The 26761-nt window shown below is 46.2% G+C and overlaps 2 protein-coding genes across 2 annotated transcripts in view; both read left to right on the top strand.

The window, feature by feature from the left end:
- Window positions 1-275: 275 nt before the first annotated feature.
- LOC309352935 (uncharacterized protein) overlaps window positions 276-26761 on the top strand; it is a gene marked incomplete at its 3' end in the record, with an annotated part of 39439 nt that continues 12953 nt past the window's right edge. The window contains exons 1-5 of the mRNA XM_081881761.1: window positions 276-361; window positions 2134-2637; window positions 14319-14388; window positions 14658-14740; window positions 15898-16024. Of these exons, the coding sequence (XP_081737887.1) occupies window positions 2224-2637; window positions 14319-14388; window positions 14658-14740; window positions 15898-16024 (694 nt within the window). The 5' untranslated portion in view covers window positions 276-361; window positions 2134-2223. The remainder of the gene's footprint in view (window positions 362-2133; window positions 2638-14318; window positions 14389-14657; window positions 14741-15897; window positions 16025-26761) is intronic.
- Window positions 3242-9140, top strand: LOC309326027 (uncharacterized protein). The gene is made up of 4 exons (XM_081834546.1): window positions 3242-3324; window positions 4025-4165; window positions 4982-5086; window positions 5972-9140. The coding sequence occupies exons 2-4, from the start codon at window positions 4078-4080 to the stop codon at window positions 6691-6693; spliced, it is 915 nt and encodes a 304-aa protein (XP_081690672.1). The 5' UTR covers window positions 3242-3324; window positions 4025-4077; the 3' UTR covers window positions 6694-9140.

Below are 26761 nucleotides of genomic sequence, written 5' to 3'. Positions count from 1 at the left end.
GATTTCCTCCCAGTCCTCTACTTGCCCTTCTCCAAGATGGCGGTGGTGCCTCCTCCGCCCGCTTCTTGCGTCACATTCTATCCTCAGTGCCTCTCCCAAGATGGCGCCTTTGATACCTGCCCTATCGCTCCCTTCCTCCCTTTTCCAGCATGACGGAGCCCTCTCTTCCGCCCTGTTCCAAAATGGCGCCTTTGGTGTTTTGGCGCGCACCGCCGCATCCCCCACCGCCTCGAGGACCGGAAATAGCGCAACGGGAGGGCGGGGCGTGCAAAAGTCCTTCCTGCCAATCACTTCCTGCACTGAGAGGGAAGGGAACCGGGAGTCTGTCTTCCTCTCTCTCGACGGCGCCTTCGGGGACCTGGTCAGTCTCTTCTGCCGTAGGGCAAAGTGGGGAGAAGTCAGGGTCCCGGGGTGCAGGGGGAGGGTGCGTGGGGGGCCCCCTCTCGGGTGGGGATGCGTCCTGGGGTCCCCCCTCGCCCCCCCCCGCCCTCTGCTCCTTCCTGTGGCTCCTCGGAGCTGTCAGCGGAAAGGCTTTGGCTGGGGGGCTTAATAATAATAATAATTACTATTATTATTATTATTAATGCATGTCCCGCCCATCTGGCTGAGTTTCCCCAGCCACTCTGGGCAACTTCCAATCGACTGTTAAAAACAATGCAGCATTAAATATCAAAAACTTCCCTGTGGGTTAAACCACAGAGCCTAGGACTTGCCAATCAGAAGGTTCGAATCCCCGCAATGACGGGGTGAGCTCCCGTTGCTCGGTCCCTGCTCCTGCCCACCTAGCCGTTCGAAAGCATGTCAAAGTGCAAGTAGATAAATAGGTACCACTCCGGCGGGAAGGTAAACGGCGTTTCCGTGCGCCGCTCTGGTTTGCCAGAAGCGGCTTAGTCCTGCTGGCCACATGACTTGGAAGCTGTACGCCGGCTCCCTCAGTCAATAAAGCAAGATGAGCGCCGCAACCCCAGAGTCGGCCACGACTGGACCTAATGGTCAGGGGTCCCTTTACCTTTAAACAGGGCTGCCTTCAGATGTCTTTTAAAGATAGGATAGCTGCTTATTTCCTTCACATCTGAAGGGAAAGCGTTCCACAGGGCGGGCGCCACCACCGAGAAGGCCCTCTGCCTGGTTCCTTGTAACTTGGCTTCTCTCAGTGAGGGAACCATCAGAAGGCCCTCGGCGCTGGACCTCAGTGTCCAGGCTGAACTATGGGGGAGCTGATGGGTCTCAAGTCTACAGTGATGCAAAGATGGGGTTCAGCATGCTGAGTGGACAAGACCGAGAGGGGGTCCAAAGGTCAAGTGGGCGGCAGATGGGGCTCCTCGACCCAGAAAGGGAACCCAGCTAGGAGAAGGAAAACTCTGATCCTGAACCTATGATCCTGAGGAATCATAGAATCATAGAGTTGGAAGAGACCAGAAGGGCCATTGAGTCCAACCCCCTGCCAAGCAGGAAACACCAAGCAGGAGTAAACCTTCCACAAACCCAGAGTGGATTCCCTAAGGTGGTTGGGTGACACTTTGTACGCCTCCTTCCAGCACCTTCTGCAGTCACTTTGGTGCTGCTCACAAAGCAAATTGACTTCACCCCCAGAGGTGCACTGCATTGTTAATTCTTCAATTTGACATTTAAATTTAGATCAACCAGGTGAAGCAAAATGCCGATGGGGTGTTTGTGCTTACCTACGCCAAAATCTCAAGGGCTTTATTTTCCCCACACTTGATGCTTTATGTTATTGCTGCTGCTGCTGTTGTTATTATTAATATTATTAGAATTATACAGTCGTAGAATTGTAGAGTTGGAAGGGATGCCAAGGGCTTTCTAATCTAAGGTTACCAGACATCCCCGTTTCCCAGGGACAGTCCCCAGATTTACAAATCAGTCCTCTGACAAAATCCATCTATTTAGTAGGAAGTTGAAAAGTGTCCCTGGATTCACTGAAAAAAATCTGGTAACCTTAGTCTAGTCCAACCTTTTCGGTGCAGAATCCAACTACTACTACACTGATTACCCAAGGCAGATTAAAATTCAGTATTAATAAGAATTAAACCAAGACTCATCCACGCCTGCCCAAGGAACATTTTTCTTCTCCTGACAGTGTGTCAATCTTACAACAATGTATTTGTTTTGTAGTTTTTTCTAGCACCTCTAATTTGGACAGATAGGACTTGGCAGAAGACTACACGTTACTTCCAGTCTCTTGGGGGCTTCCTGAGAGCCCAGATGGATGAGCAATACTCAGCTGGCCCTGAAGCAGGAAGAGGCCATGCCATCAAAACCGAGAGCAGTGGGGGATTCTGGGAAAACTCTGTGAAGAAGATCCTGGGAGAGGAGGACATTGTCCGCTCAGATGTGCAGAGCCAGCAGCTCAGGCAGTTCTGCTACCAGGAGGCCAAAGGACCCCGAGAGGTTTGCAGCCGACTCTACTGCCTTTTCCGTCAGTGGTTGAAGCCAGAACGGCGTACGAAAGCCGAGATGCTGGACCTGGTGATCTTGGAGCAGTTCCTGGCTGTTCTTCCACCAGAGATGGAGAGCTGGGTGAGGGAATGTGGAGCAGAGACCAGTTCCCAGGCGGTGGCCCTGGCCGAAGGATTCCTCCTGAGTCAGGCAGAGGAGAGGAAGCAGGCAGAGCAGCAGGTGAGAGAGACTTTCCTCTGGAGACTCCCAGAGGGCTCCGAATATGTGGGAGAGTATTCCAAAATTCTCAGCTAATGGCTCTTCTTTTTTGGAAAGCGTTCAAGGAATGAGATCTGATACCCCTAAATTGTTTGCTTCTGCCATTCCTTTTCTAACCCTTCTCCTCATTCTCTGTTTGGAATCCTTGTTGAGGTTCCTGCTTTGCAGGGGGTTGGACAAGATGGCCCTTGGAATCCCTTCCAACTCTAACATTCTATGATTCTTTTATTTCAGGGAAAGGATCTCTTTGCAGAAATGGGCCGGTATTCCTCTGAGGCAGAGAGAACTCCGTTGGACATCAAAGAGAGGCCACAGGGTATGGAGGATTGAGTTGTTTTTCTGTTTGGTCACATTCCGTGAATCCTGAAACTCATCCAGGGGTTCCTTGAATCTTCTTGGGGGAAAGCCCCAAGGAAGGGAAGACCCTAAAATACGAAATGGGTACAAACGTCCAAATGCACTCTGCGGGTGAGTTTCTAAGGCCCATCTGTCGTTAGAGCTTCATTGCTTCACCTCTGAGAGAAGCATGCACACCTGGCTTCACACTTACCTTTGTCTCTTGCAGGTGACGGAAGGATGTTGGCAAGACCTCCTCATTCATCTTTTCATGGGGGTGGAGGGGAAGCGGCCACTGTGGAACCAGATCAGGTAGCAGGAATGAGCATACTGTGGAAAGAGGCTGATGGGTGGGATAGTCAGGGTGCCTCTGGGCCCAAGCAAATCTCACTCTTCCTCCACTTTGTTTCTGGCCAAGCTGCCCTGAACAAAGACCAGATAGGCCTTTCTAGAAGGTCAGGGTGCTGAAAATAAGGAACAGCCGCCTTGCCTCAACTAGCCTTACTGTTGCTTGCATTATTTCTCAGTCACCGTTTTCTTTCTTTATTGTTGAATACTATAATAGGCTTCTAAGCAGTTGAGAAACCATAAAAACAGTAGCCAGGATTCACCTTCAGGGCTTTCCTAGGTCTCCTTTTGCTTCCCATTTGCCCCCTGAAGAACAGCACACAGAGAGAGTACAGAGGGGATCCTCCTCCCCCCCCACCCCCGGCAAATTGGAACACTTGTGCCAAGAGAATTATTTGAGGAACACCATGTTCAGTTCCACCCTTTTACAACAAAATTAATACGCACCATTGAAAGACACAATAGAAGAATTCATTTAAAATATAAAAATAATAATCCATAACTAAAACGTGCAGCAAATCAATTCCTTTAAAACAACACAGCCATTAACAGGCAGAAAACACCAGCTCAATGTCCAGTCAATCATCTTTACGCTATATGAGGACATTTCCCTTTTTCTTTTAGGGTTCAGTGCGCTTTGAAGATATCACTGTTCCTTTCACAGATGAGGAGTGGGCGTTGCTGGATCCTGAACAGAGAGCTCTGCATAAGGAAGTCATGGAGGAGAATCGTGAGATGATGGACTTGTCAGGATTTCGGTCCCTGCGAGCTGCACGAGCTGCCAGGAAGCAGCAAAAGCTAAAAGGTTGTTGTTTACATCAGGTGTAGCTGACCGGGGGAAAGGAAGTCTGAGCCAGTTCTCAGACTGTCCTCAGTGTAACCGGGGCGGAGTTACACTTCTTTCTTTAGCTCCTGGACTGGAGCAGTGTTGAGTCGGAGAACTCTAAGCTGGACTGCTCAGGACGTGCAGTCGTGTGTATTTTCTATGCAGTTTTAATAAAGTAGATGAAGTCTACAAACTGCCTTTTCTTCTGATGTTTGCTCAGGAGAAATTGGTGTGCTTTTCTCATAAGAGACAAGTCGCCTAATTATCGGCCTCTCTGGACTAAAGGAGGATTCCTGGATGGTAGCCAGAGAGTGACCACCGGACTAATCGCCCCGGAGTGCTTTGGGATGCTGGCAATGCTCCCGGGCGGGCGATCTTCCAACAGGACTTTCTCGGTAAAGCTCCCCCTTGAATCATAATACAGTCATACCTCGTGTTGCGTACGTTTGGGATAAGCACACTCACTGCCTGGAAGTGTTTCCGGAACACGCGTGACCCGGATGTGCAGAACTCCTCTGCACACTTTGCACATGCACAGAAGCGCCCAAATCGCGCTACTTCTGGGGGTTTTTTTGTTTTTGTTTTCGAGCGTTCGCGTTACGTAGCATGATCCGGAACGGATCGCATACATAACACGTGGTTCCACTGTATGTTCTGAAATGTAATATGTCTATCTCTATGTGAGATATGGAGCTCAGCAGTGCCACCTACAATATCCGTGACTCTTAACACCCGTACAGAACATTTTGAACAGGGAGCTATCTGCTGTTTCATCTGTGACCATTCTTTCTCCAGGTAAAAGAAAAATCCTTCCTAAGGTGCCACTGGAAGGAGTTTTTTATTTTGTTTCGCCTACGGCAGACCAACACGGCTACCTACCTGTAACTATTCTTCCTCCAGGTATTATTACTACTATTGTTATTATTCTTTTTATTTCAGATTAAAAAAACCTCAAAGCAGTTTACAAACTATGTTAAAAGTCAAATAAAACAATCCAGAATAAAACAGTACATAAGAAAGTCAGCCTAGTCTGAACTGCCAAGGCCTTTCCAAACGTAGACTTTAGACTTGTTAGTTTCTCCAGTAGTTTCTCCTAGGCTCTTTTGATGTTGCATCTGTCCATTTTTTGTGGACCAATGAGGCTACTGACCTTGGAGATGAAGCGGATTCGATGATAGGACCAAGTAAAATCTTATCTGAGAAAAGAGCCAGGTTTTCTAATTTCAGGAACTCATAAATATCATCCTTGATGCCAGTCAACAAAGCTAATGAACCCTTTAGTAAGACCTCACAGATAACTCCCTTCATTGTTAGCATTTCACCCCTCCCTTCTGGGAGAATCGTATGATCTGGTGGTCAGAGAGAAGGGGGAGGGAACTGTGTCTTTAATCTTCCTTTTCCTGACTCTGAGCCTCATGCTTAGGGAGTGCGATTTCATCTCTGCTGTAGATAAGATGTGTGAGTAAGAAGCTATACCACACAGTCTGTATATTTTGTAAATAATTCTGTAGCTTATAGAAATCAAGAAGAACTGCTTCAAAACCCTTGCAGCCCCATCTACGTTTATTGAACCTCTGACGGTGGTGCTCATAACGCACAGTTGTGAGTCCAGGTTTCCAGATTATGCTGAAGGTGTTCCAGTCTTCCTGCGTAGCCCAGTCGGGGTGCATAGCGGGTTCCAGACGTGGACAAATCCTGGCATCAATCCACACTCATTAGCATTGTTCAAGCATTGAGGGCTAAATTTCCTCCTGAGGCTCTGATCTGTTTTTCTCTTTGTTGCAGGTGGTGATCAATTAGAAATGAAAAACAAGGGAGAAACCGGGGAGAAACTATATCGGTGTTTGGAATGTGGAAGGAGATTCAGTCAGGAATCCCAACTCATGTCCCATCAAAGAATCCACACTGGGCGCAAACCTTATCAGTGCTTGGAATGTGGAAATACCTATAGTCACAGAAGCACTCTCATTGCCCATCAAAGAATTCATACAGGGCAGAAGCCTTATCGGTGCTGGGACTGTGGAAAGGGTTTCAATCAGAGGGCCAATCTCGTGGCACATCGAAGACTTCATACTGGGGAGAAACCCTATCAGTGCCAGGACTGTGGGAAGTGTTTCAGTCAGAGGAATAGTCTCGTGGTACATCGAAGAACTCATACTGGTGAGAAATCCTATCAGTGCTTGGAATGTGGAAAGTGCTTCAGTCACAGCTTCACTCTCACTTGCCATCAAAAAACTCATACTGGAGAGAAATCCTATCAGTGCTTGGAATGTGGAAGGAGCTTCAGTCAGAAGTCCGGTCTCACTTCCCATCAAAGAACCCATACTGGGGAGAAACCCTATCAGTGCTTGGAATGTGGGATGAGGTTCAATCGGAAGGGTAGTCTCACTGCCCATCAAAGAATTCATACTGGGGAGAAACCGTATCAGTGCTTGGAATGTGGAAAGAGCTTCAGTCAGAACTCCACTCTCATTACCCATCAAAGAAGTCATTGTGGGAAAAACTAACAATGATTGGAATATGTACTGAGCTTCAGTCAGAGCTCCTCTCTCTCTTCCCATGAAATAATTTACACGGGGGGGGGGGGAACCTTGTCAGATCTTCAAATACAGAAAGAATTCCGCAATCTCACTGCCCACCAGTGAACTCACAATCAGGAGAAGCCATAGCCATGGCTGTGTACAGAACTAAATTTTAGGGGACTTTACTTAATAGGTAGATGAGGATTGCAACCGTGTTTTTGACCTTTGGGGACCCAGCACAGAAGTCGACCGTGTCTTTTAGGGACCATGGAGTATGGGTATGCCAATAATAAGGGCAATAAAAGCAATTTATAACAATCAGACAACAAATTTGATTATAAATAATGAGTTGACTGAATATTTTCTAATCCAAAAGGGGACTAGGCAGGGATGCCCTCTCTCCCCTTCATTCTTTATACTTACCTTGGAGGTTTTGAATGAGGTAATAAGGGAGGGATGGAATAAAATTAGGAAGAAACTCATATAAACTTAGAGCCTTCGCTGATGACAAACTGGTAATGGTAGAGGAACCAGTAGATAGTATACAAGAATTAATGGCAAGGATAGACAATTTTGGGAGAGTGGCGGGGCTCAAAGTAAACAAAGAAAAAACTAAGGTCATGGTTAAAAATTTGGGTGAACAGAGGAAAAAATTAATACAAGAGAGGAATGGTCTTCAAATTGTAAAGAAAGCAAAATATCTTGGAATTCAAATAACAATGAAAAATATTGAATTATTTGAAGAGAATTACAAAAAAATTTGGAATGGAGTCGAAAAGCAATTGGACATTTGGCAAAGATTAAAATTATCACTTTGGGGCAGGGTTTCTACGATAAAAATGACTGTATTACCGAAATTGTTATTTTTATTCCAAATGCTCCCAATAATCAGTAATTACCAGATATTTGAAGGATGGAGGAAGGATATTACACAGTTTGTTTGGCAAGGAAAGAAGCCAAGGATAAAGTATAAAATATTAACAGATTCCAAAGAAGGGGGGGGGAGTTTGGATTACCTAATTTGAAACTTTATTTAATTTTGCGGCCAGTTTCGGGTGGGTTAAAGACTGGATTTTGCTGAGGAATGTGGAGATCTTAGATACTGAGGGGTGGAACAACCAATTTGGTTGGCACTTATATTTGGCATATGGTAAAGTGTTAAATAATAAAGATTTCTTAAATTGTGTAATAAGAATGCCCACATATAAAGTTTGGGAAAGTCATTGTTGGTTACTTGAACCGAAAACACCCTGGTGGGTTTCACCATCAGAGGTGATAGGAATTAAAAAATTGAACACGGGAAAGGTCTGGCCAACCTACCATGAGTTAGTAACAAAAGAACAAGGTATTTTAAAATTAAGAGCATATGAAGAAATTAAAGAGCATTGCAGTAGTTGGCTCCATTATCATCAGATAGCAAATTTGTTTAAAGAGGATAAAAACAGGGTTTTGAACAGGGGATCTCAGAGTTACAAAAGGAATTATTACAATCGGATAAAAAGATAATATCAAGAATGTACAATTTATTATGGGAGTGGGATCTAAAAGATGAAGTCATAAAGGAATCAACAATAAAATGGGCGCATGACCTGGGCAAAATAATATGCCTAGAAAACCGGAAAAGATTATGGACCCAAGATATAAACTTTACCACTTGCTACCTGATAAGAGAAAATATGAAAATGTGCCACCGATGGTATGATACACCAGTGAAACTGGCCAAAATATATAAAAATTATTCAAACAAATGTTGGAGATGCAATGCAGAAGTGGGAACCCTAATTCACATGTGGGGGTGTAGGCTAATAAAACAGTTTTGGATAAGGATTCATGAAGAATTGGGAGGGGGGAATTAAGATTACAATTCATAAAAAATCAGGAGCATATTTATTGGGACTACTAACAGCTGATATTCCTAAAAACAAGAAGAATATATTCTTATATGGAACAGCGACAGCAAGATTATTGTTTGCAAAAAACTGGAAAACAATAGTACCAGAGCTATCTGAATGGAGATCCAAAATTTGTGAATTCATGAGCATAGCAAAATTAACAGTGTCAGTGAGAGGAGGCTTCACTCAGAAGGTCAATAAAGAATGGGAATGTGTTGAAACATATATGGAAAGGGTTGGAAAGGTAAGCTAATTATTAGCAAATAAATATTATTAGTAAAAAATAGTAACTATATCGCTATGTAAATGAATAAAAATAAGAAAAAATAGTTTATTAAAGGAACTTAAATAGAACAGCAGAATAATATAAGAACAACAAGCATATAGGTGAGGGAAGTAGGGAGGAGGGGGATGGAGAAGAAATATTAAATATTAAAATAATATAGGATGTAGTATGGGTTTGTTTGCTGATTTGTGTGTTTATTTTTGTCTGTATGCTTTGTTATTGTTATCAATAAAGTTATTTAAAAGAATAAAAAAGGACTATGGAGTACACACCCAGGGCCCAAGACTTCTTCACACTACTATGCTACTACATTAGCCAATGACCTTCTTCATGCCATGCCTGGTGGAGGGTCAAGCACGATTTGGCCCCACTGATGAGGTTACCATCTATCAGCATAGCTGTCAACCGTCCCTTATTTGGCGGGAAAGTCCCTTATCCCAACGCCGTGTCCCGCTGCTGTCCCGGATTGATGATGTCCCTTAAATTTCCCAGGTTTCAAAGGAAGCAGCTCCTCTCCCTCCCTCCCTCCCTGCCGGCCAGGGAGGAGGGAGGCTCCAACTGGGTTGCTTGGCTGCCTGGCCCGCCCCTCTCCAGCCTCCTCTCACCAGCCTCAGCCCGCGGGAGCCCCTCCCCGCCGGGACTGGCGGGAGCCTCAGGCCCTTCTGCCGCCATCATCCACGCGGCCGCCAAACTGAGCGTCTCTGCCTGGAGCCTCCCCTCTGCCTGTCGTTGCTGCCACCGCTCCGGCTAGGCCGTACTGCGGCTGCGTCGCCAAAGGACCCGGATGAGATGGGCAGCCTGGCGTGCCCTGTGAATTGCTGAGGAGCCTTGAGAGGAGAGCGAGGGCAACCATAGAGAAAGCAGTTCAGAGAGAGGAGGGGGAGGGGGAGGCGCGGGCAGGTGTTCCAAGGGCTACAAGGGAAGGACCGCAAGCGCTTCTCCCATAGATTTGTAGTGGTAGACTAGAATAGATGGTCTGATCTGCAGGTTTACTTCGGGCACTATTCCCCCCCCCTTCCTCCCGCCCCGCCTGATGGAACTGAGAGCTGCAGATGGAGCACGAGAGAAAAGATACAGAACTGCAGCAGCATCTTCGTAACTTGGACTTCGTTTTGCGCAAAAAGTGGTTGCTGCTGTAGTTATTTAATCAGCTGGTATCTTGAGCAGCAACCTCTGGAAATGAAGGGCTAAAAACGGTTCGAATCCCTGCGATGGGCTGAGCTCCCATTGCTCGGTCCCTGCTCCTGCCAACCTAGCAGTTCGAAAGGACGTCAAAGTGCAAGTAGATAAATAGGTACCACTCCAGCGGGAAGGTCAACGGCGTTTCTATGCGCTGCTCTGGTTTTGCCAGAAGCGGCTTAGTCATGCTGGCCACATGACCCGGAAGCTCCCTTGGCCAATAAAGCGAGATGAGCACCGCAACCACAGAGTCGTCCGCGACTAGACCTAATGGTCAGGGGTCCCTTTACCTTTACCTTTAATCAGAAGAACACGGGGCGTGGGTAGCACTGTGGGTTAAACCACAGAGCCTAGGTCTTGCCAATCAGAAGGTCGGCGGTTCAAATCCCCGTGACGGGGGGAGCTTCCATTGCTTGGTCCCTGCTCCTGCCAACCTAGCAGTTTGAAAGCACATCAAAGTGCAAGTAGATAAATAGGTACCACTCCGGCGGGAAGGTAAACGACGTTTCCGTGCGCTGCTCTGGTTCACCAGAAGCGGCTTAGTCCTACTGGCCACATGACCCGGAAGCTGCACACTGGCTCCCTCGGCCTGTAAAGTGAGATAAGCCTTGCAACCCCAGAGTCGTCCACGACTGGACCTAATGGTCAGGGGTCCCTTTACCTTTCTACAGGATGTATAAGGCAGCACAGCCTGTATTAGGTATCCATTCTGGGCACTTGGGATTTGCTACCTCTGCTCCTTTTACCGATAGCCAGACCAGCCTTTCAAATGAGCATAAAAAGGTTTACTTATAAGAATCTTGTGTCCTTCAAAGCAGTGTAAAGGTAAAGGGACCCCTGACCATTAGGTCCAGTTGTGTCTGACTCTGGGGTTGCGAACTTAAAAATGGAAAGCGTAATGCTGGTGGTCAACAAAAATGGTTTAAAGACTTAAGGCAAATCTTTAAAATGTAGTATAAGCACCAACAATTGGGAAACAGTGGTCTGTGAGTGCTCCAGTTGGAGAACAGCCTTTGCCAAAGGTGTCCTGGGCTTTGAAGACACTCGAACTCAGGATGAAAGGGAGAAACATGCTAAGAGGAAGGCACGCTTGGCAAACCCTCACCGGGATCAACTCCCACCAATGTCCCAACTGTGGAAGGAGGTGTGGATCCAGAATCGGCTTCTACAGACTCATTGTTAAAACAGTCAAAACAAAACAAATTCCTTCCAGTAGCACCTTAAAGACCAACTAAGTCAGTTCTTGGTATGAGCTTTCGTGTGCATGCACACCTCTTCAGATACCAGATACTTATCTGAAGAAGTGTGCATGCACACGAAAGCTCATACCAAGAACTGACTTAGTTGGTCTTTAAGGTGCTACTGGAAGGAATTTGTTTTGTTTTGACTATGGCAGACCAACACGGCTACCTATCTGTTAAAACAGTGTTTGTGGAAAACAATCTTACTGGGCTACGAGGGATCGCCAAAGAAGAAGTATGAATAATAAATTATGATTATGATTATGGGGCTGTGCTTCTGGAGAGAGCCGGTTCTGGCTTCGTGCAAACAAACAAGATGAATTTTAACAGGGAGAAATGTAAAGTATTGCACTTGGGCAAAAAAAATGAGAGGCACAAATACAAGATGGGTGACACCTGGCTTGAAAGCAGTACATGTGAAAAGGATCTAGGAGTCTTGGTTGACCACAAACTTGACATGAGCCAACAGTGTGACGCGGCAGCTAAAAAAGCCAATGCAATTCTGGGCTGCATCAATAGGAGTATAGCATCTAGATCAAGGGAAGTAATAGTGCCACTGTATTCTGCTCTGGTCAGACCTCACCTGGAGTACTGTGTCCAGTTCTGGGCACCACAGTTCAAGAAGGACACTGACAAACTGGAACGTGTCCAGAGGGCAGCAACCAAAATGGTCAAAGGCCTGGAAACGATGCCTTATGAGGAACGGCTAAGGGAGCTGGGCATGTTTAGCCTGGAGAAGAGGAGGTTAAGGGGTGATATGATAGCCATGTTCAAATATATAAAAGGATGTCACATAGAGGAGGGAGAAAGGTTGTTTTCTGCTGCTCCAGAGAGGCGGACACGGAGCAATGGATCCAAACTACAAGAAAGAAGATTCCACCTAAACATTAGGAAGAACTTCCTGACAGTAAGAGCTGTTTGACAGTGGAATTTGCTGCCAAGGAGTGTGGTGGAGTCTCCTTCTTTGGAGGTCTTTAAGCAGAGGCTTGACATCCATATGTCAGGAGTGCTCTGATGGTGTTTCCTGCTTGGCAGGGGGTTGGAGGGTTAAAAGAAACTGAGCTGGATTCCTAGAGAGGCCGGGAGAGAAAGGGGGGCGAGGCGAGCAGGTCCTCCAGCGCAGAATCCCCCCCCCCTTTCCCAGTCTCTTCCTGCGAGAGGAGAGGGGGCTCGCTTTTGTCTTTGGGATCCGGTGAGTCTCGTCTCTCTTCCCCCTGAGGGTGCAATGGGGAGAAGGGGGCTGCAGGGATGCATGGGGGGGGGGTCCTGCTCAGCTCAGGAAGAGGGGGACCCCCAAGTCAGGGAGCGGAGAGTCCTACTGCCCCCAAAGCCAGAGAGAGGACGAGGAGGGAAGGAGGTCTGCAACTCTATCCATGCCCCTTTGGAGAGGGGGCTTGGGGTCGGGGGGGGGGGAGCCAGGAAACCCCAGTCAGATGGATGAGCCTAGTCTCAGTATCGGGGGGGGGGGCTGGCCTGATCCTGCAGGGCTCCTCTCCTCTTCTGATGCTGAGTTCCTGCAGATGCAAGCGAACCTTCCTTTGCACTTCCCTTACAATCAAAGCTCCCCCTCCCCCATCCTCAGATAGGACAGGGGTCTAATCCAGACTCCTGACTGGCACATGTGCACCTATTCAGACCTGCAGGCCCTACATGCTCAGAGGATCTTTTGAGATTGAACAGGAAGCCCTGTCGAGAACCTTGGCTCCCTGCACTGCAAGGGAATGGACTGGGTGGCGCTGGGCGTCCCTGACACTGGAGGTGTCTAGACCCTGGTGCAAGTTCCTCACTTGTCCATCACGGTTCGACTTCATTCCTTGACTGCAAGCACTGAAAGGCAGGAGCAGCCAGGCTGATTCATCTCACAGAAATCCCTTCAGTTGCCTTCACATTTTGCCTGGGAAGTGTCCTCCTACGTGGGCTAGAGTCTGACTTCCCTTTTTCAAATAAAAGAAAATTCAGTGTCTGGGCTGTGGTGCAGACCAGCCCTTGTTTCTAGACTCATCTAATCTTGCTCAATGAACCTTTTTCTTCTGCTGATCACGGCAATGCATTTGCTTTGTAGGATTTCCTAGCACCTCTACTTAGGACAGACAGAACGGGGCAGAAAACCAGGGGGCTCCTTCCGATCTCTTGGGGGATTCCTGACAGCCCAGATGGATGAGCAAGACTCAGCTGGCCCTGAAGTGGGAAGAGGCCATGACATCCAAACTGGGAGCAGTGAGGGATTCTGGGAAAACTCTGTGCAGAAGATCCTGGGAGAGGACGACGTTCTCCGCTCAGTTGTGCAGAGCCAGCAGCTCAGGCAGTTCTGCTACCAGGAGGCCGAAGGACCCCGAGAAGTTTGCAGCCGACTCCACCACCTTTACTATCAGTGGCTGAAGCCAGAAAGGCACACGAAAGCCGAGATGCTGGACCTGGTGATCTTGGAGCAGTTCCTGGCTGTCCTTCCACCAGAGATGGAGAGCTGGGTGAGGGAATGTGGAGCGGAGACCAGTTCCCAGGCGGTGGCCCTGGCCGAAGGTTTCCTCCTGAGTCAGGCAGAGGAGAGGAAGCAGGCAGAGCAGCGGGTGAGAGAGACTTTCCTCTGGATAATCCTAAGGGGCACCAAGCAGGAGGGACGGTACAGTGGTACCTCGGGTTACAGACACTTCAGGTCACAGATGCTTCAGGTTACAGACTCCACTAACCCAGAAATAGTACCATGGGTTAAGACCTTTGCTTCAGAATGAGAACAGAAATCTTGCCCTGGCGGCGCGGCAGCAGCAGGAGGCCCCATTAGCTTAATTGGTGCTTCAGGTTAAGAACCGTTTCAGGTTAAGAACGGACCTCTGGAATGAAATATGTTCTTAACCAGAGGTACCACTGTATACCAAAATTCTTTCCTAATGGCTCATCCTTTCTGTTTTTGGAAAGCAAGCAATGAGATCTGATAGCCCTGAAGTGTTTACTTCTGCCATTCCTATTGTAATCCTTATTTTCATTCCCTGTTTTGAATCCTTGTTGCTCCTTCAGGGAAAGTTTCTGTTAACAGAAATGCCTGAGACAGAGAGGACTCCGCTGGACACCAGAATGAGGCTGCTGGGTAAGGAGGAAGGAGTATTTTCTTTTTTTGGTCTCATTCTTTTAATATGGAAACTAGTCTTTAGGTTTTCATCTTTGGGGTGGGTGGAGACAGTTGAGGCCAAGAGGAGGGGAGATGTATTTTTACACAAATAAAATATGAAATGGGTCCAAATGTCCAAATGTACTCATCACATAAGACTTTTTCTAATGCCTGTCTTAGAGATGCACAGCTGAACCTCCGAGAGAGGCATGCAGGAATGTCTTCCCACTTACCTTTGTGTCTTGCAGGTGACAGAATGATGCCGACAAGACCTCCTCACCCCTCTATTCTTGGTGGTGGGGCAGAAGCAGCAGCTGTGGAACCAGATCAGGTCAGGGGAAGGAGCCTTGTGAGCCCAAACAATTTTTTTTCCTCCTCTTGTTCTGTCAAAGCTGCCCTTAACAAAGGCTGAAATGACATTAATAATAAATAATAATATACCCTGGCCAGAGCCATGCTCAGGGCGGGTAACACCAGTAAAATTACGGTAAAAACATAATGGGGGGGACCAATTTAAAATACAGGTTAAAATGCAATTTAAAATGCATCCTCATTTTAAAAGTAGCCTATAGATCAAAACCATAAGGGGAGGGAAACATAAGGCTCAGACTGAGTCCAAACCAAAGGCCAGGCAGAACACCTCTGTCTTGCAGGCCCTGTGGAAAGATTTCAAGTCCTGCAGGGTCTTAGTCTCTTGTGACAGAGTGTTCCACCAAGTCGGGGCCAATACTGACAAGGCCCTGGCCCTAGTTGAGACCAACCTGACCACCTTGCGACCTGGGACCTTCAAAATGTTGTCATTTGTGGACCTTAAGGTCCTCTGTGGGGCATACCAGGAGAGGCAGTCCCGTAGGTACGAGGGTCCTAGGCCGCATAGGGCTTTAAAGGTCAAAACCAGCACCTTAATCCTGACCCTGTACTCCACAGGGAGCCAGTGCAGTTGGTAAAGCAGTTGGTAAAGTTAGCATAATTGATTGCCATTTGTTGCCATTTTCTTCATATGCTTAACAATGAATGCTAAAACAGGTTTCTAAGCAGTAGGCAGACTAGTAAGAGTGGTCAGGATTCACCTACCCGGCTCCATGACTTGCACAACGGGGCCTCCCTGCTCTCCTTCCCACGCCTCGGCTGCCATGCACTCCTTAAAGTTAGTTTTAGGACATTGGGAAGGTAGCCTTCCACGTAACAGAGAGATGAGAGAGAGAGAGGATCTTTCCATGTGGCAAATGGGAATGTTTGTGCTAACAAAATGACATGAAGAACACAATGTGAAGTTCCACCCATTTAAACAGTGATTAATACCCATCATTAAAATACACGAAAAGAAATTTCCACAGAGACGTCAAAATCAGCATTTGTACTTAAAATCTGCAGCAAAACAATCCCATCCAAACAAGACAGCCATTAACAGGCACAAAATACCAGAGCAGTGTGTAGTAGATAATATTTACGCTGCCTAAGAGGAGAAAATTTCCCTTTTCCTTTTAGGACCCTTTGTCATTTGAAGATATTGCTGTTCATTTCGCAGACGAGGAGTGGGCGTTGCTGGATCCTGACCAGAGAGCTCTGCATAAGGAAGTCATGGAGGATAATGGTGGGATCTTGGCCTCTCTAAGTAAGGCTCCCTGTTGGATCACAATACAGTGGTACCTCAGTTTAAGAACAGTCCTGTTTATGAACTATTCTGTTTAAGAACTCCGCAAAACCGGAAATAGTGTCCCGGTTTGCAAACTTTACCTTGGCCTAAGAACGGATTCCGAACAGTGGAAGGGCACCGGCGGCGGGAGGCCTCATTAGGGAAAGCGCGCCTCGGTTTAAGAATAGTTTTGGTTTAAGAATGGACTTCAGGAACGGATTAAGTTTGTAAACCGAGGTACCACTGTATTTGTTTTGAAATTCCATACATATATCTATAGGGGAAATCTGCAATATTTTGATGGAGCTGGTTGCACTCCCTGAGCAAGAGCTGGCTGTCTTGGAGGAGAAGGGGAGAAAGTGAGGGTTCTGCGATTCCCCCCAAAACCTCCAGGGGAATCCAGCCTTGAAGGACACCCCACAGTGCAGAGGATCTTGAACAGGGCTGAGAAAGCTCCATAAAGGATTGGGGGGCGGGTTAAGATGACAATAATAATAATAATAATAATTTATTATTTGTACCCCGCCCATCTGGCTGGGTTTCCCCAGCCACTCTGGGCAGCTTCCAACAGAGATAAAAAATACACTAAAATGTCACATATTAAAAACTTCCCTGAACAGGGCTGCCTTCAGATGTCTTCTGAATGTCAAGTAGTTGTCCATCGCCTTGACATCCGATGGGAGGGCATTCCACAGGGCGGGCGCCACCACCGAGAAGGCCCTCTGCCTGGTTCCCTGCAACTTGGCCTCTCGCAGTGAGGGAACCGCCAGAAGGCCCTCGGAGCTGGACCTCAGTGTGGAGGGTGGAGACGCTCCTTCAGATATACTGGACCGAGGCCATTTAGGGCTTTAAAGGTCAGCACCAACACTTTGAATTGTGCTCGGAAACGACAAAGGGAAGCTATGCTCCCTCCAGGACAGAAAGCCCCTGATGTGGACCTAATCGAGTGAAAGCACCCCAGAAACAAGAGCTGGATCTGGGAGGAAGAGCCACAGGACCCCCAAAAGTACTTAAGAAAAAGGAAGCCCATCTTGAAATGGCACTACGCTGCCTGGGGGGGAAACGGACTGTGGTTACTGTTGAGAAGAACAGACCTGTTTGTGGGTATGAGGGAGGTGGAAGGGGGGCAAGAAGCAAGAGAGATGAGAATGAGAGAGATGAACTTCTAAAGCCCAAAGAACTGGGAAATGGAAAGGATAACAAGTGGAAGAGAGGACTGGAAAGGCGAGAGTGGAGCGGGGCGGGGGGGGGGGAGATAAAAAGACGGGGGGGTGTGCGAGAGAGAGAGAGAGAGAGAGTCTCGCTGGTGGAAAATAGCGCTGAGAGGGAAAATCTGTGAAGGGGTGTAAGGGATTCTCTCTCTGAAAAAAGACCACCCCAGAAAACAAAGATTTCCACTCAAGAAATTTGAGGCTAAAATTTGAGTATAAAACAGACTCCAGACAAGAGTGAATGCATGAGGGAAATGTCTTAGAGAGACTGAATAAATAGTGTGGGTGTTGAAATACGGCAAGACCTGAATGGACTATTGGACAAATGTGGATTGTGGAACTTGAGTGGACTTTGGCTTGATTCAAACCTTCAAGGGGGCAGGTAACATTAAAATTCTCCTAAGGAAAGAATAAGCCAAGAGAGGAGTATAGGCTGTAAAGGAGACAAGGCTACAGGCAAGGGGGAGAGGAGGGCAGATGACATAAGAAAAGCAAAGGGCTTAAGACTGAAGGGAGAAGGAAGAAAGAAGCTTTTTATCAGTTTTGTTGGGGGGAGGTTAGTTTATTTTCCCCCTGCTTCCCATTTCTTGATGTCCAGAGTTATATTTAAGGGTGGTGTTTTGTTTTGTTTTGTTTTTTTGTTTTGTTTTGTTTTGTTTTTGAAAGGAGGGGGGAAGTATAGAAGGAGTGGTCTGGGAGAATGACATCAGGGGAGTGGGCATATCATGGCTTTTGATAATGTTTCCTGGGTTTTCCTGACAAGACTCCCTGGAATGCCATGGAGAGATGGACTGGAAAGTCCGAGGATAAGAGCTAATGATGAATATGATATGATGCACATATGACTTCTAAAAATGCATTAAAATAAATAAATGATGGTGCTCCCGCCTCCAGCACCTCTGATTCCAACACCCCTAAAGCGCACCTTGAATGGAGGGGTATCTCCTGGTTTGTCTGCAAATATTCTTCCTCCATTCCTTTTATTTATTTATTTTTTAATATTTTTTATTAAGGATTTTCTTGTTTTACAGAAGTGTAGTGCCTCGGTTTTTTTTTTTCCCTTCTTCTTCCATGTAACATTTTTACAAATCCGTTTCATTTGTTGAGGCATTAGGGGGAGAAGAAAACAGAAAGAAAAAAGAAAGGGGGGTGGGGAGAGGGGGGGATGGATGGGGGTGGGGTCGGGTGGCGGTGTTTCTATTATGTTTAATGTATGTAGAGTTTGGTGTCAGCGTTGCTTGTGTTGTTCACTTGTGTTCCTTTGGTGGTGAGAGAGGTTGGGGTTGGCTTAGGGTGTGATTGTTTGCTTGTGATTGGCTGTGGTGATCTTTGTTTTCGTGTGTGAGTGAGGTGGGTGGGTGTTTTGGATCAGGTTAGCCATATTGATTTGTATGCTGTTGGTGGATTATTGTCATTGTCCTGTTGGGCTGTGTATGTGATAAAGGGGAGCCATACCGGGGTGAAGGCGTCTTCTTCTGTTTGTCCCCCTGTCAGTTTCAGTTTATTAGTTAATTTTTCTAGTAGGGCTGTTTCCCATACTATTTGGTACCATTGGTCCATGCTTACTCCTGACAGGTCTCTCCAGTGTCTGGTTATGATGTTTCTGGCTGCTGAGAGCAGGTGGGTTATGAGTTCTTTGTGGTGTAAATGGGCATTGTTGTCTTGGAAGATGTTTAGTAGGGCCAATTCTGGGGTGATGTCTATTACTTGCTTAGTTATTTTACATATTTCTTGTATGGCTGTTGTCCAGAATAGTTGGATTTTGGGACACTCCCACCACATGTGGAGGTATGTGCCTGTGGAGGTGACCCTCTCCAGCATTTTGGTGAGGTTCCTGGGTGTATTAGCGCTAGTTTCCTTGGTGTTAGGTACCACCTGTAGGTGAGTTTCAGTGTGAGTTCTTTTCTTTTTGTTGATATGGATTTAAAGGGGGGTTTAGACCACATTCTGGTCCATTGAGTGGGGTTAATCCCATAGCCTATGTCATTCTCCCATTGTTTTTTGATTGTGTCTAGGGGATTTGCGGGATTTTGGAGTAGTATTTTGTATATTGCGGATACCGTCCCTTTACCGTTTCCCTTTGTTGTTAGGAGGAGGTTTTCGAAGGTTGTCAGGGGCCTAGTTGCTGCTGATTTTACTGTTGGGTTGTTTAAGAAGGCATGTAGTTGGTGTTGTGTTAACCAGGTCATTTGGGTGTCTTCTAGTTTGTCTTGTATTTCTTGTGTTGACAAGGGTTTGTTATTTTTATAAAAGTCTATTAGGCAATATAAGCCTTTGGTTCGCCAGGTTTTTGTCTGGAGGTTTTGTGCTGCATGGTAGAATAATGGGTGGTACGCCAGGGGGATTAGTGGGGATGGAATTCAGGCTCGGTCAGAGGGATGTGCCTATCTGCAGGCACCGGCTGAATTCCTTTGACCTCCCTCCGGCGAGGTCCGTTCCGGCGATTTTCCTCAGGCTGTGAGAAAAACACACCAACTGCTTCTCCTCCTTCTCCTCCTCCCTGCATATCCCCAGGGAGGGGAATGAGACTCAGACAGAAATGTAACTACATGCTTTTTATTCCTGTCTATAGCAGTCATATAGTCAAAGATGTCAGCTCTCTTCAACAAAACAGAGAGAAAACTCCAAACTCCACCTATGTACATCCTGTACAGGTCATATGACACACACTGAGCTCATATCCTGTGCTCAATAAGGATGGACTGCCCCTTTGTTTCCATGGCAGCAGTCACACACATCCTGTCTGGCTTTACAGCCACTAGCAGCTGTCTGAGCTGTTAGAGCCTTTGCTTGCTGCAGCATTGCTGCTTTAGAATAACATACTCCCCCTAAAGTATCAATGCGTGCTGCGAGCAAAGCGTCATCCAGAGAAGAAAACAAACAGTTGTTATACTTATAACACTCCCCTGTTGTTTCAGTTCCACCCTTGGACCTACCCGTCACTGGTTTTACCAATGTACCTCTCTGGTTGTGTGACTTCCAAGGAATGAGTGCTTCTGCATTACCTTGGTTAACAACTCCCTGTTGTGCCTTTGTCTCTGACTCAGACACAGCTTCAATCTGACCTTGGTCGTTTACAATAGCAACAGCTAGGTTAGCAAACTCCTTTGAATACCTCTTGGGTGGCACACCCTTCGTTGCTCTCTCAGACCTACGTAAGAAGTGCTGCTCTTCTTTGCTTTCTGGTTCAGCCTTTGGACTCTCTGGAGAACCAGTACCAATTGTAAACAGTGGTTCATCTTCCTCCTCTTCTGAGGGTCTAGTCATTACGTGAGATTTCCTCTCAATGACTGTGACAACTGAGCTGTCTGAGCTATCGCTGTCATCAGTACTACTGAACTCAACAAAATCAACATCATCATCATCAGAATCATCATCACCTGTGGGAAATGTGTGAACAATCACTCGCTCCTGTTCAGGAGCACTCTTTAGAAATTTTGTGAGAATCACTTGACCAGATTCAGACAAAATTACTCTGTAGAGACCCTTTTCATAACCCACAAAAATGCCTCTGGCATTCCTTACTCCACCCGGAGCTTCTGTCCTCACATGAGACCCAAAAACCTTGAAATGGGCAACAGAAGGTTTTCTGTGGAACAGTTTCTCAAAAGGAGAACTTCCCAATTCTTTTGAAAACTTTCTCAACCACGTATAACAATACGACGTTAGCGATTCAGCCCAGTACTCATGTGGCAGATGTGAACTAAGCAATTGCGCTTCCATTCCCTTTTGCAATTCTTTGTTCACCCTAACACAGACACATCTGTTCCAAGCTTCTTCTGAAGCTGCAATTTTGTGTCTTATCCCTTTCTTCTTCAGGAACCTCTGGAAATCCTGTAAAAGAAAAATTGGCTTCTCATCTGTGCAAAGACAATCTATGTCAGCATCATGCATATTTTTAACCTTGTCACAAAACTCTTTAAACCTTTCTAAGGCTTCTTTCGGTCTCTCCAAAAGATAAATCCAGACAAAACCTGTGAAAGAATCAACACATATTAGGTAATACTTTGCATTGCCTCTAGATGGTGATAAAGGACCAATCACATCAGCATACACCCGCTGAAATGCCTTGTCGACCCTAATTGAAGCATCGGACAACGTTCAAAGCTACGGCATTTTCTCCAGTAGCTGTAGCAGTGGGGGTGTCAGAACTCCGTTCTTGTCTCCCCCTGTCCTTGACTTCCAGGGCGGCGAGTCTGTCATGTTCACAAAGAACCACGGCAAAGACCCTCTCCGACGTTAAATCTTGCGCTGGGAGAGACCCCAGCTGACTGGCAACCGTTTTGTAAGTCCGATTCAGGCTGTTGATCACCATGAAGCAAAACACTTCCTCCTGCAGACGGAAATTACGTTCCACCATCTGTTGACGCAGAAATTTCATTTCCGTCAGGTGCGCTTGAACATCTCCATCAGGTGCAAGCCTCAGGTTGGTCAGCTTCTCAAAATACAGCAACGCTGAAGAACCTGCATCTCTCTGATGTGTCCTTCTCAGCGTGTCCCAAACATCTCTCGCGTGCTGTAAATCTTGTATATGGATAAGCTGAGAGTCTGACACGCACAGAATTATAGCAGTTCTGGCCTTCACATCCTGTGACTCCCAAGCACGCGTTGGTGCTGCTGGGATGGGGTTCTCAATCACCCCAAACAGTCTCTGATTCTGCAGCAGGGCCTTCATCTTAATAGACCAAGATGCATAATTGTCACTGGTCAAAAGGGGCGGAGAAGGCAGGGCTCCCCCCTTCTTAGCATCTATTTTGAGTCTTTGCACTGACTCTCAAACACAAGCCTCTAAAATCCAATAGCTGGCTTGTTTACACTCTGTGCACCTGGCAGCTTTAACACTGGCTGCTTGCAGAGTCGTTTTCAAGAGTTTTTTTTCTAAGGGCCTAGTCAAAACTAACTTGTTTTCGCCTCTCCGAGGCATTGTGTGATTTACAGCCCTTATCTTGAAACTGGCCTGTGTTGCTAAGCAACTGCATTCCTTTTCCTTGGACAGGAAACCACAGGAATGTTTGGAATGCAGAGTTCTCCTCTCTCGGAGCTGTTTTTCCCAAACGCGGCTCCCTTGAAGCAGAGAATGAATCAATCTGCATTCACACTTCTAAGCCCGAAAATCTCATACCTGGGCTCCGTAGCTTGGCTTTCAGCTTCCTCTGGTGAGCTTCTGGCTGCAGAGAAATAGCCTCTCACTTCAGGCTTCCATGGAGCAATGGAAACAGCAGCTCTGTCACTCTTTGATGCAGAGGTCGATGGATCGAAACCATCTGGCTCTTGCTACCACTGTTGGAATTCAGGCTCGGTCAGAGGGATGTGCCTATCTGCAGGCACCGGCTGAATTCCTTTGACCTCCCTCCGGCGAGGTCCGTTCCGGCGATTTTCCTCAGGCTGTGAGAAAAACACACCAACTGCTTCTCCTCCTTCTCCTCCTCCCTGCATATCCCCAGGGAGGGGAATGAGACTCAGACAGAAATGTAACTACATGCTTTTTATTCCTGTCTATAGCAGTCATATAGTCAAAGATGTCAGCTCTCTTCAACAAAACAGAGAGAAAACTCCAAACTCCACCTATGTACATCCTGTACAGGTCATATGACACACACTGAGCTCATATCCTGTGCTCAATAAGGATGGACTGCCCCTTTGTTTCCATGGCAGCAGTCACACACATCCTGTCTGGCTTTACAGCCACTAGCAGCTGTCTGAGCTGTTAGAGCCTTTGCTTGCTGCAGCATTGCTGCTTTAGAATAACAGGGGATAGTTTGCCTATTTGTGTTTTCCATGCTTTGAGCATGGTCTGTGTGTACCTGTTAAGTGTTGTGGGAATTTTCTTTAGTTTGTTTGGGAGGAGTGGGTATGTTGTGGTGCAGGTGTTTTCAATTGTGTCCCTCTCTAGGTGTACCCATTGTTTTGTCTCATCTTCTAGTATATATGGGATTATATGGCGTATTTGGTTGGCATTGTAATATGCTTCTATGTTGGGGATTCCCCATCCTCCTTCTGAGGTGGGGAGGTGCAGGTATTTGGGGCTTATTCTTGGTTTTTTATGTGAGAAGATGAAAGAGTGTAGTTTTCTCTGCCAACTGCGAAGTTGGGTTGAGGGGATCCAGATTGGGAGGGTTTGGAATAGATAGGTTAGTTTTGGGAGTTTGATCATTTTGATCATGGCTATTTTGTCTGAGAGAGTGAAATTCATGTTATTCCATCTCTTTAGGTCTTTGTTAATTTGTCGCCACAGGGGCTTGTAGTTGTGGAGGTACAATTTATTGAGGTTTCTGGTTATTTGTACCCCTAGGTATCTGAACTTGGTGTGGCAAAGTTTTATTTTGGTGACCTTCGTGAGTTCTTTTTGGGTGTGAGGAGGGGTGTTGAAGCACATAGCTTCTGACTTTGTAAAATTTACCTGTAGGCCCGACACCATTGCAAATGTGTTGAGTTCTCTGATTAGGGAGTTTGCTGTGCTTATGGGGTCTGGTGTTGTGACCATTAGGTCATCTGCAAAGAGCCCTAATTTATAGGTTCTGCCTTTTATTTCCACTCCCTTGATGTCTGTGGCTGCTCGGATGCGGATTGCTAAGGGTTCCAGAGCCAGGATAAATAAGAAGGGAGACAGTGGGCATCCTTGTTTCGTGCCTCTTTGGATAGCTGTAGTATTAGAATCCATATTGTTAGTTCTGCATTTTGCTGAGGCTTGGGAGTATATTTGTTTGAGGATTTGTAGGAAGTTGGGGCCAAATTTCATGTTAGTTAGTACTGCTAATATGTATTTCCACTCCAAGCAATCAAAGGCTTTGAGGATGTCTAGGGACATAATTGTCAATGGGAGTTTGGTTGCCTTGCTGTGTTCGATCAGGTTCAGTAGTTTCCTGATGGGGTCTGTTATATTGCGGCCAGGGACAAAGCCAGTCTGGTCTGGGGCTATTAACTTGTGTAGGAAGATTTTTAGGCGGTTGGCCAAGATTGATGTGAATATCTTGTAGTCTTGGTTTATTAATGAGATTGGGCGGTATGATTCTACTTTGAGGCTGTCTTTTAGTGGTTTTGGGATGGAGACTATTTTGGAGTGGGTCCAGGTTTTGGGGATGGGGCCCCCTTTTATGATGTCGTTGAATAGGCGGGTCATGTAGGGCATCAAGGGTTCTTTGAATTTCCTATAGAATTCTGCTGTGAAGCCATCTGGGCCTGGGGCTTTGTGTGGTTTCAGGTTTTTGAGGACCGCATCTATTTCCTCTGGGGTGATAGGGCTGTCCATGAATTCCTGTTCCTCATCAGTTAGGGTAGGCATGGTCAGTCCTGCTAGAAATGTTCTGATTTCCTTCTCTGGTGGGTTATGGGAGGTGTATAGGTTGGAGTAGAATTCTGCAAATTCTGAGGTTATTTCTTCGGGGGAGAATGTTATGTTGCCGTCTTTTTTGGTGATGCAGTGTATTCTTGTTTTGAGTGCTTTTTTCCTACATCTATTTGCTAGTAATCTGGAGTTTTTCCCTCCATATTCGTAGAAACGTTGTTTAGAGTATAGAATGTTGATCATTGTTTTGTTAATTTCTAGGGAGTCTAGTTCTCTCCTTTTTTGTTCTATAAGTTTGAGGAGTTTTTTAGATCCTGTTTGTTTGTAGCGTGATGAGAGGGCTGTGATGTCTTGTTCTATTTTGCTAATTTTTGAGGAGGTTTGTTTTTTAAGGAATGTTTTCTCTTTTATGCAAGCTCCTCTGGTGACCGCTTTCATTGCGTCCCATAGGAGGGGGGTTGTTATATTGTTTACATCGTTTTCCTTGAAGTAGTTTTGGAGGGTTTTTGTGAGACTCTCTCTAATTTGTTTGTTTGTAGTTAGGATGGGACTGAAGGACCATGATGGGGTGGTTTGTGTTCCTTCTCCTATTTTAACGATGACTTCTACTGGGGCGTGATCTGTGATTTTAATGTTACCTATGTTTGTTGATTCCACTGAGGGGGATCAGACCCTGTGTGAGTAGAATGCTGTCCAGTCTGGACACTGTATCATGGCGTCCAGATTGGAATGTATGGCTGATGTCTCCCGGGTTTTGCTCACCCCAAATGTCGTAGAGACCCCTGTTTTTTAGCATTTTTAGTAACTTGTAAGAGTTCCTAGTTGTTGGGGGTTTGCTTCAGAGGAAGGTTGCCCATGGGGTTGTGGGGTGGATATCTTTCAGGGATAAACCTTTCATATTTAGATTGAGGTCCCCTCCTAGGATTGCTTCCCCTTCAGAGAAGGAGAGGAATTTGTTTAGTGTCTTCTGGAAGAATTCTAATTGTTTCGTGTTTGGGGCATATATGGAGCCGATTGTCAGTTTGATTTTGCCATCTAGTGTCCCTTTAGCGAAAATGAATCTGCCTTTTTTGTCCTTGAGGACTGTTGTGGCAGTGAAGTTCAGGTCTCTACTGAGTATTATGGCTACACCTTGAATGGAGGGGTATCTCCTGGTTTGTCTGCAAATATTCTTCCTCCATTCCTTTTAAAAAACAATGATGAAGCTGGTCTGAACTGCCCCAGCATTTTTAAATGTAGGCTTTGCAGTGGTAAGAAAAGTAATTTCTGTCAGGATTTAAGCTTTCGTTTTTGCTTCTGTCTGTTTTTGGTTGACCAAAGATGGAGTGGATTCCATGATTGGCCCAAATGAAACATATCCCAGGAAAGAGTCAGAACCCAAATCTCAGGTTCCCATAAATATGTCAGCTTAATTCCAGTCAATAAAGGCAGTGAACCCTGTAGTTGTACCTCACATCTAATTCCCTCCGTCTTTTCCCCTATCACAAGCGTTCATTAGCATTGTTCGATAATTTGGGGCTCCATTTCTTCCTGAGGCTCTTAATTAGTTTCTCTCTTCATTGTAGGAGGGGATGAATTGGAAAAGAAGGATGAGGGAGACCATGACAAAATCTACACAGTGGAGAATCCGTATCAATATATGGAGTGTGGCGAGAGCTTCAGCCAGAGCTCCCTTTCCACTTCCCATCAAATAAATCCCATTGGGAAGAAACACTATCAGTGCCTGGAATGTGGAAGGGGCTTCACTCGGAACTCGCGTCTCACGGCCCATCGAAGAATTCATACAGGGGAGAAACCCTATCAGTGCTTGGACTGTGGAAAGAGGTTCACTACAAGCACAAGCTTCCATCGACATCAGAGAGTTCACTATGAGGATGAAGACTATCAGTGCTTGGAATGTGGAAAGAGGTTCAGATGGAAGGTCAGTCTCACTTCCCATCAAATAATTCACACAGGGGAGAATCCATATCAGTGCTTAGAGTGTGGAAAGAGCTTCAGTCAGAGGGCCCATCTCACGACCCATCAAAGAATTCATACAGGAGAGAAACCGTATCAGTGCTTGGAATGTGGAAAGAACTTTAATACAAGGCCAAACTACTATCGACATAAAAGTATTCACCGTGAGGAGAAACCGTATCAGTGCTTGGAATGTGGAAAGGGGTTCAAGTGGAAGAGTAGTCTCACTTCCCATCAAAGAATTCATACAGGGGAGAATCCCTA

The sequence above is a fragment of the Podarcis erhardii genome (genome assembly GCF_964252035.2).
Source record: "Podarcis erhardii genome assembly, chromosome: 12".
NCBI lineage: Eukaryota > Metazoa > Chordata > Lepidosauria > Squamata > Lacertidae > Podarcis > Podarcis erhardii.
The sequence above is the reverse complement of the archived record's forward strand: the minus strand, read 5'-3'. Positions and strand labels throughout refer to the sequence as shown.

Excerpts from the sequence above, each read along its gene's own strand:
- LOC309326027 (XM_081834546.1), top strand. The coding sequence starts at position 4,078 with ATGGAGGAGAATCGTGAGATGATGGACTTGTCAGGATTTCGGTCCCTG. Across the intron at positions 4,166-4,981 it reads GAAGCAGCAAAAGCTAAAAG|GTAAAAGAAAAATCCTTCCT; the intron begins GTTGTTGTTTAC and ends TTCTTTCTCCAG. Across the intron at positions 5,087-5,971 it reads TGTAACTATTCTTCCTCCAG|GTGGTGATCAATTAGAAATG; the intron begins GTATTATTACTA and ends TCTTTGTTGCAG.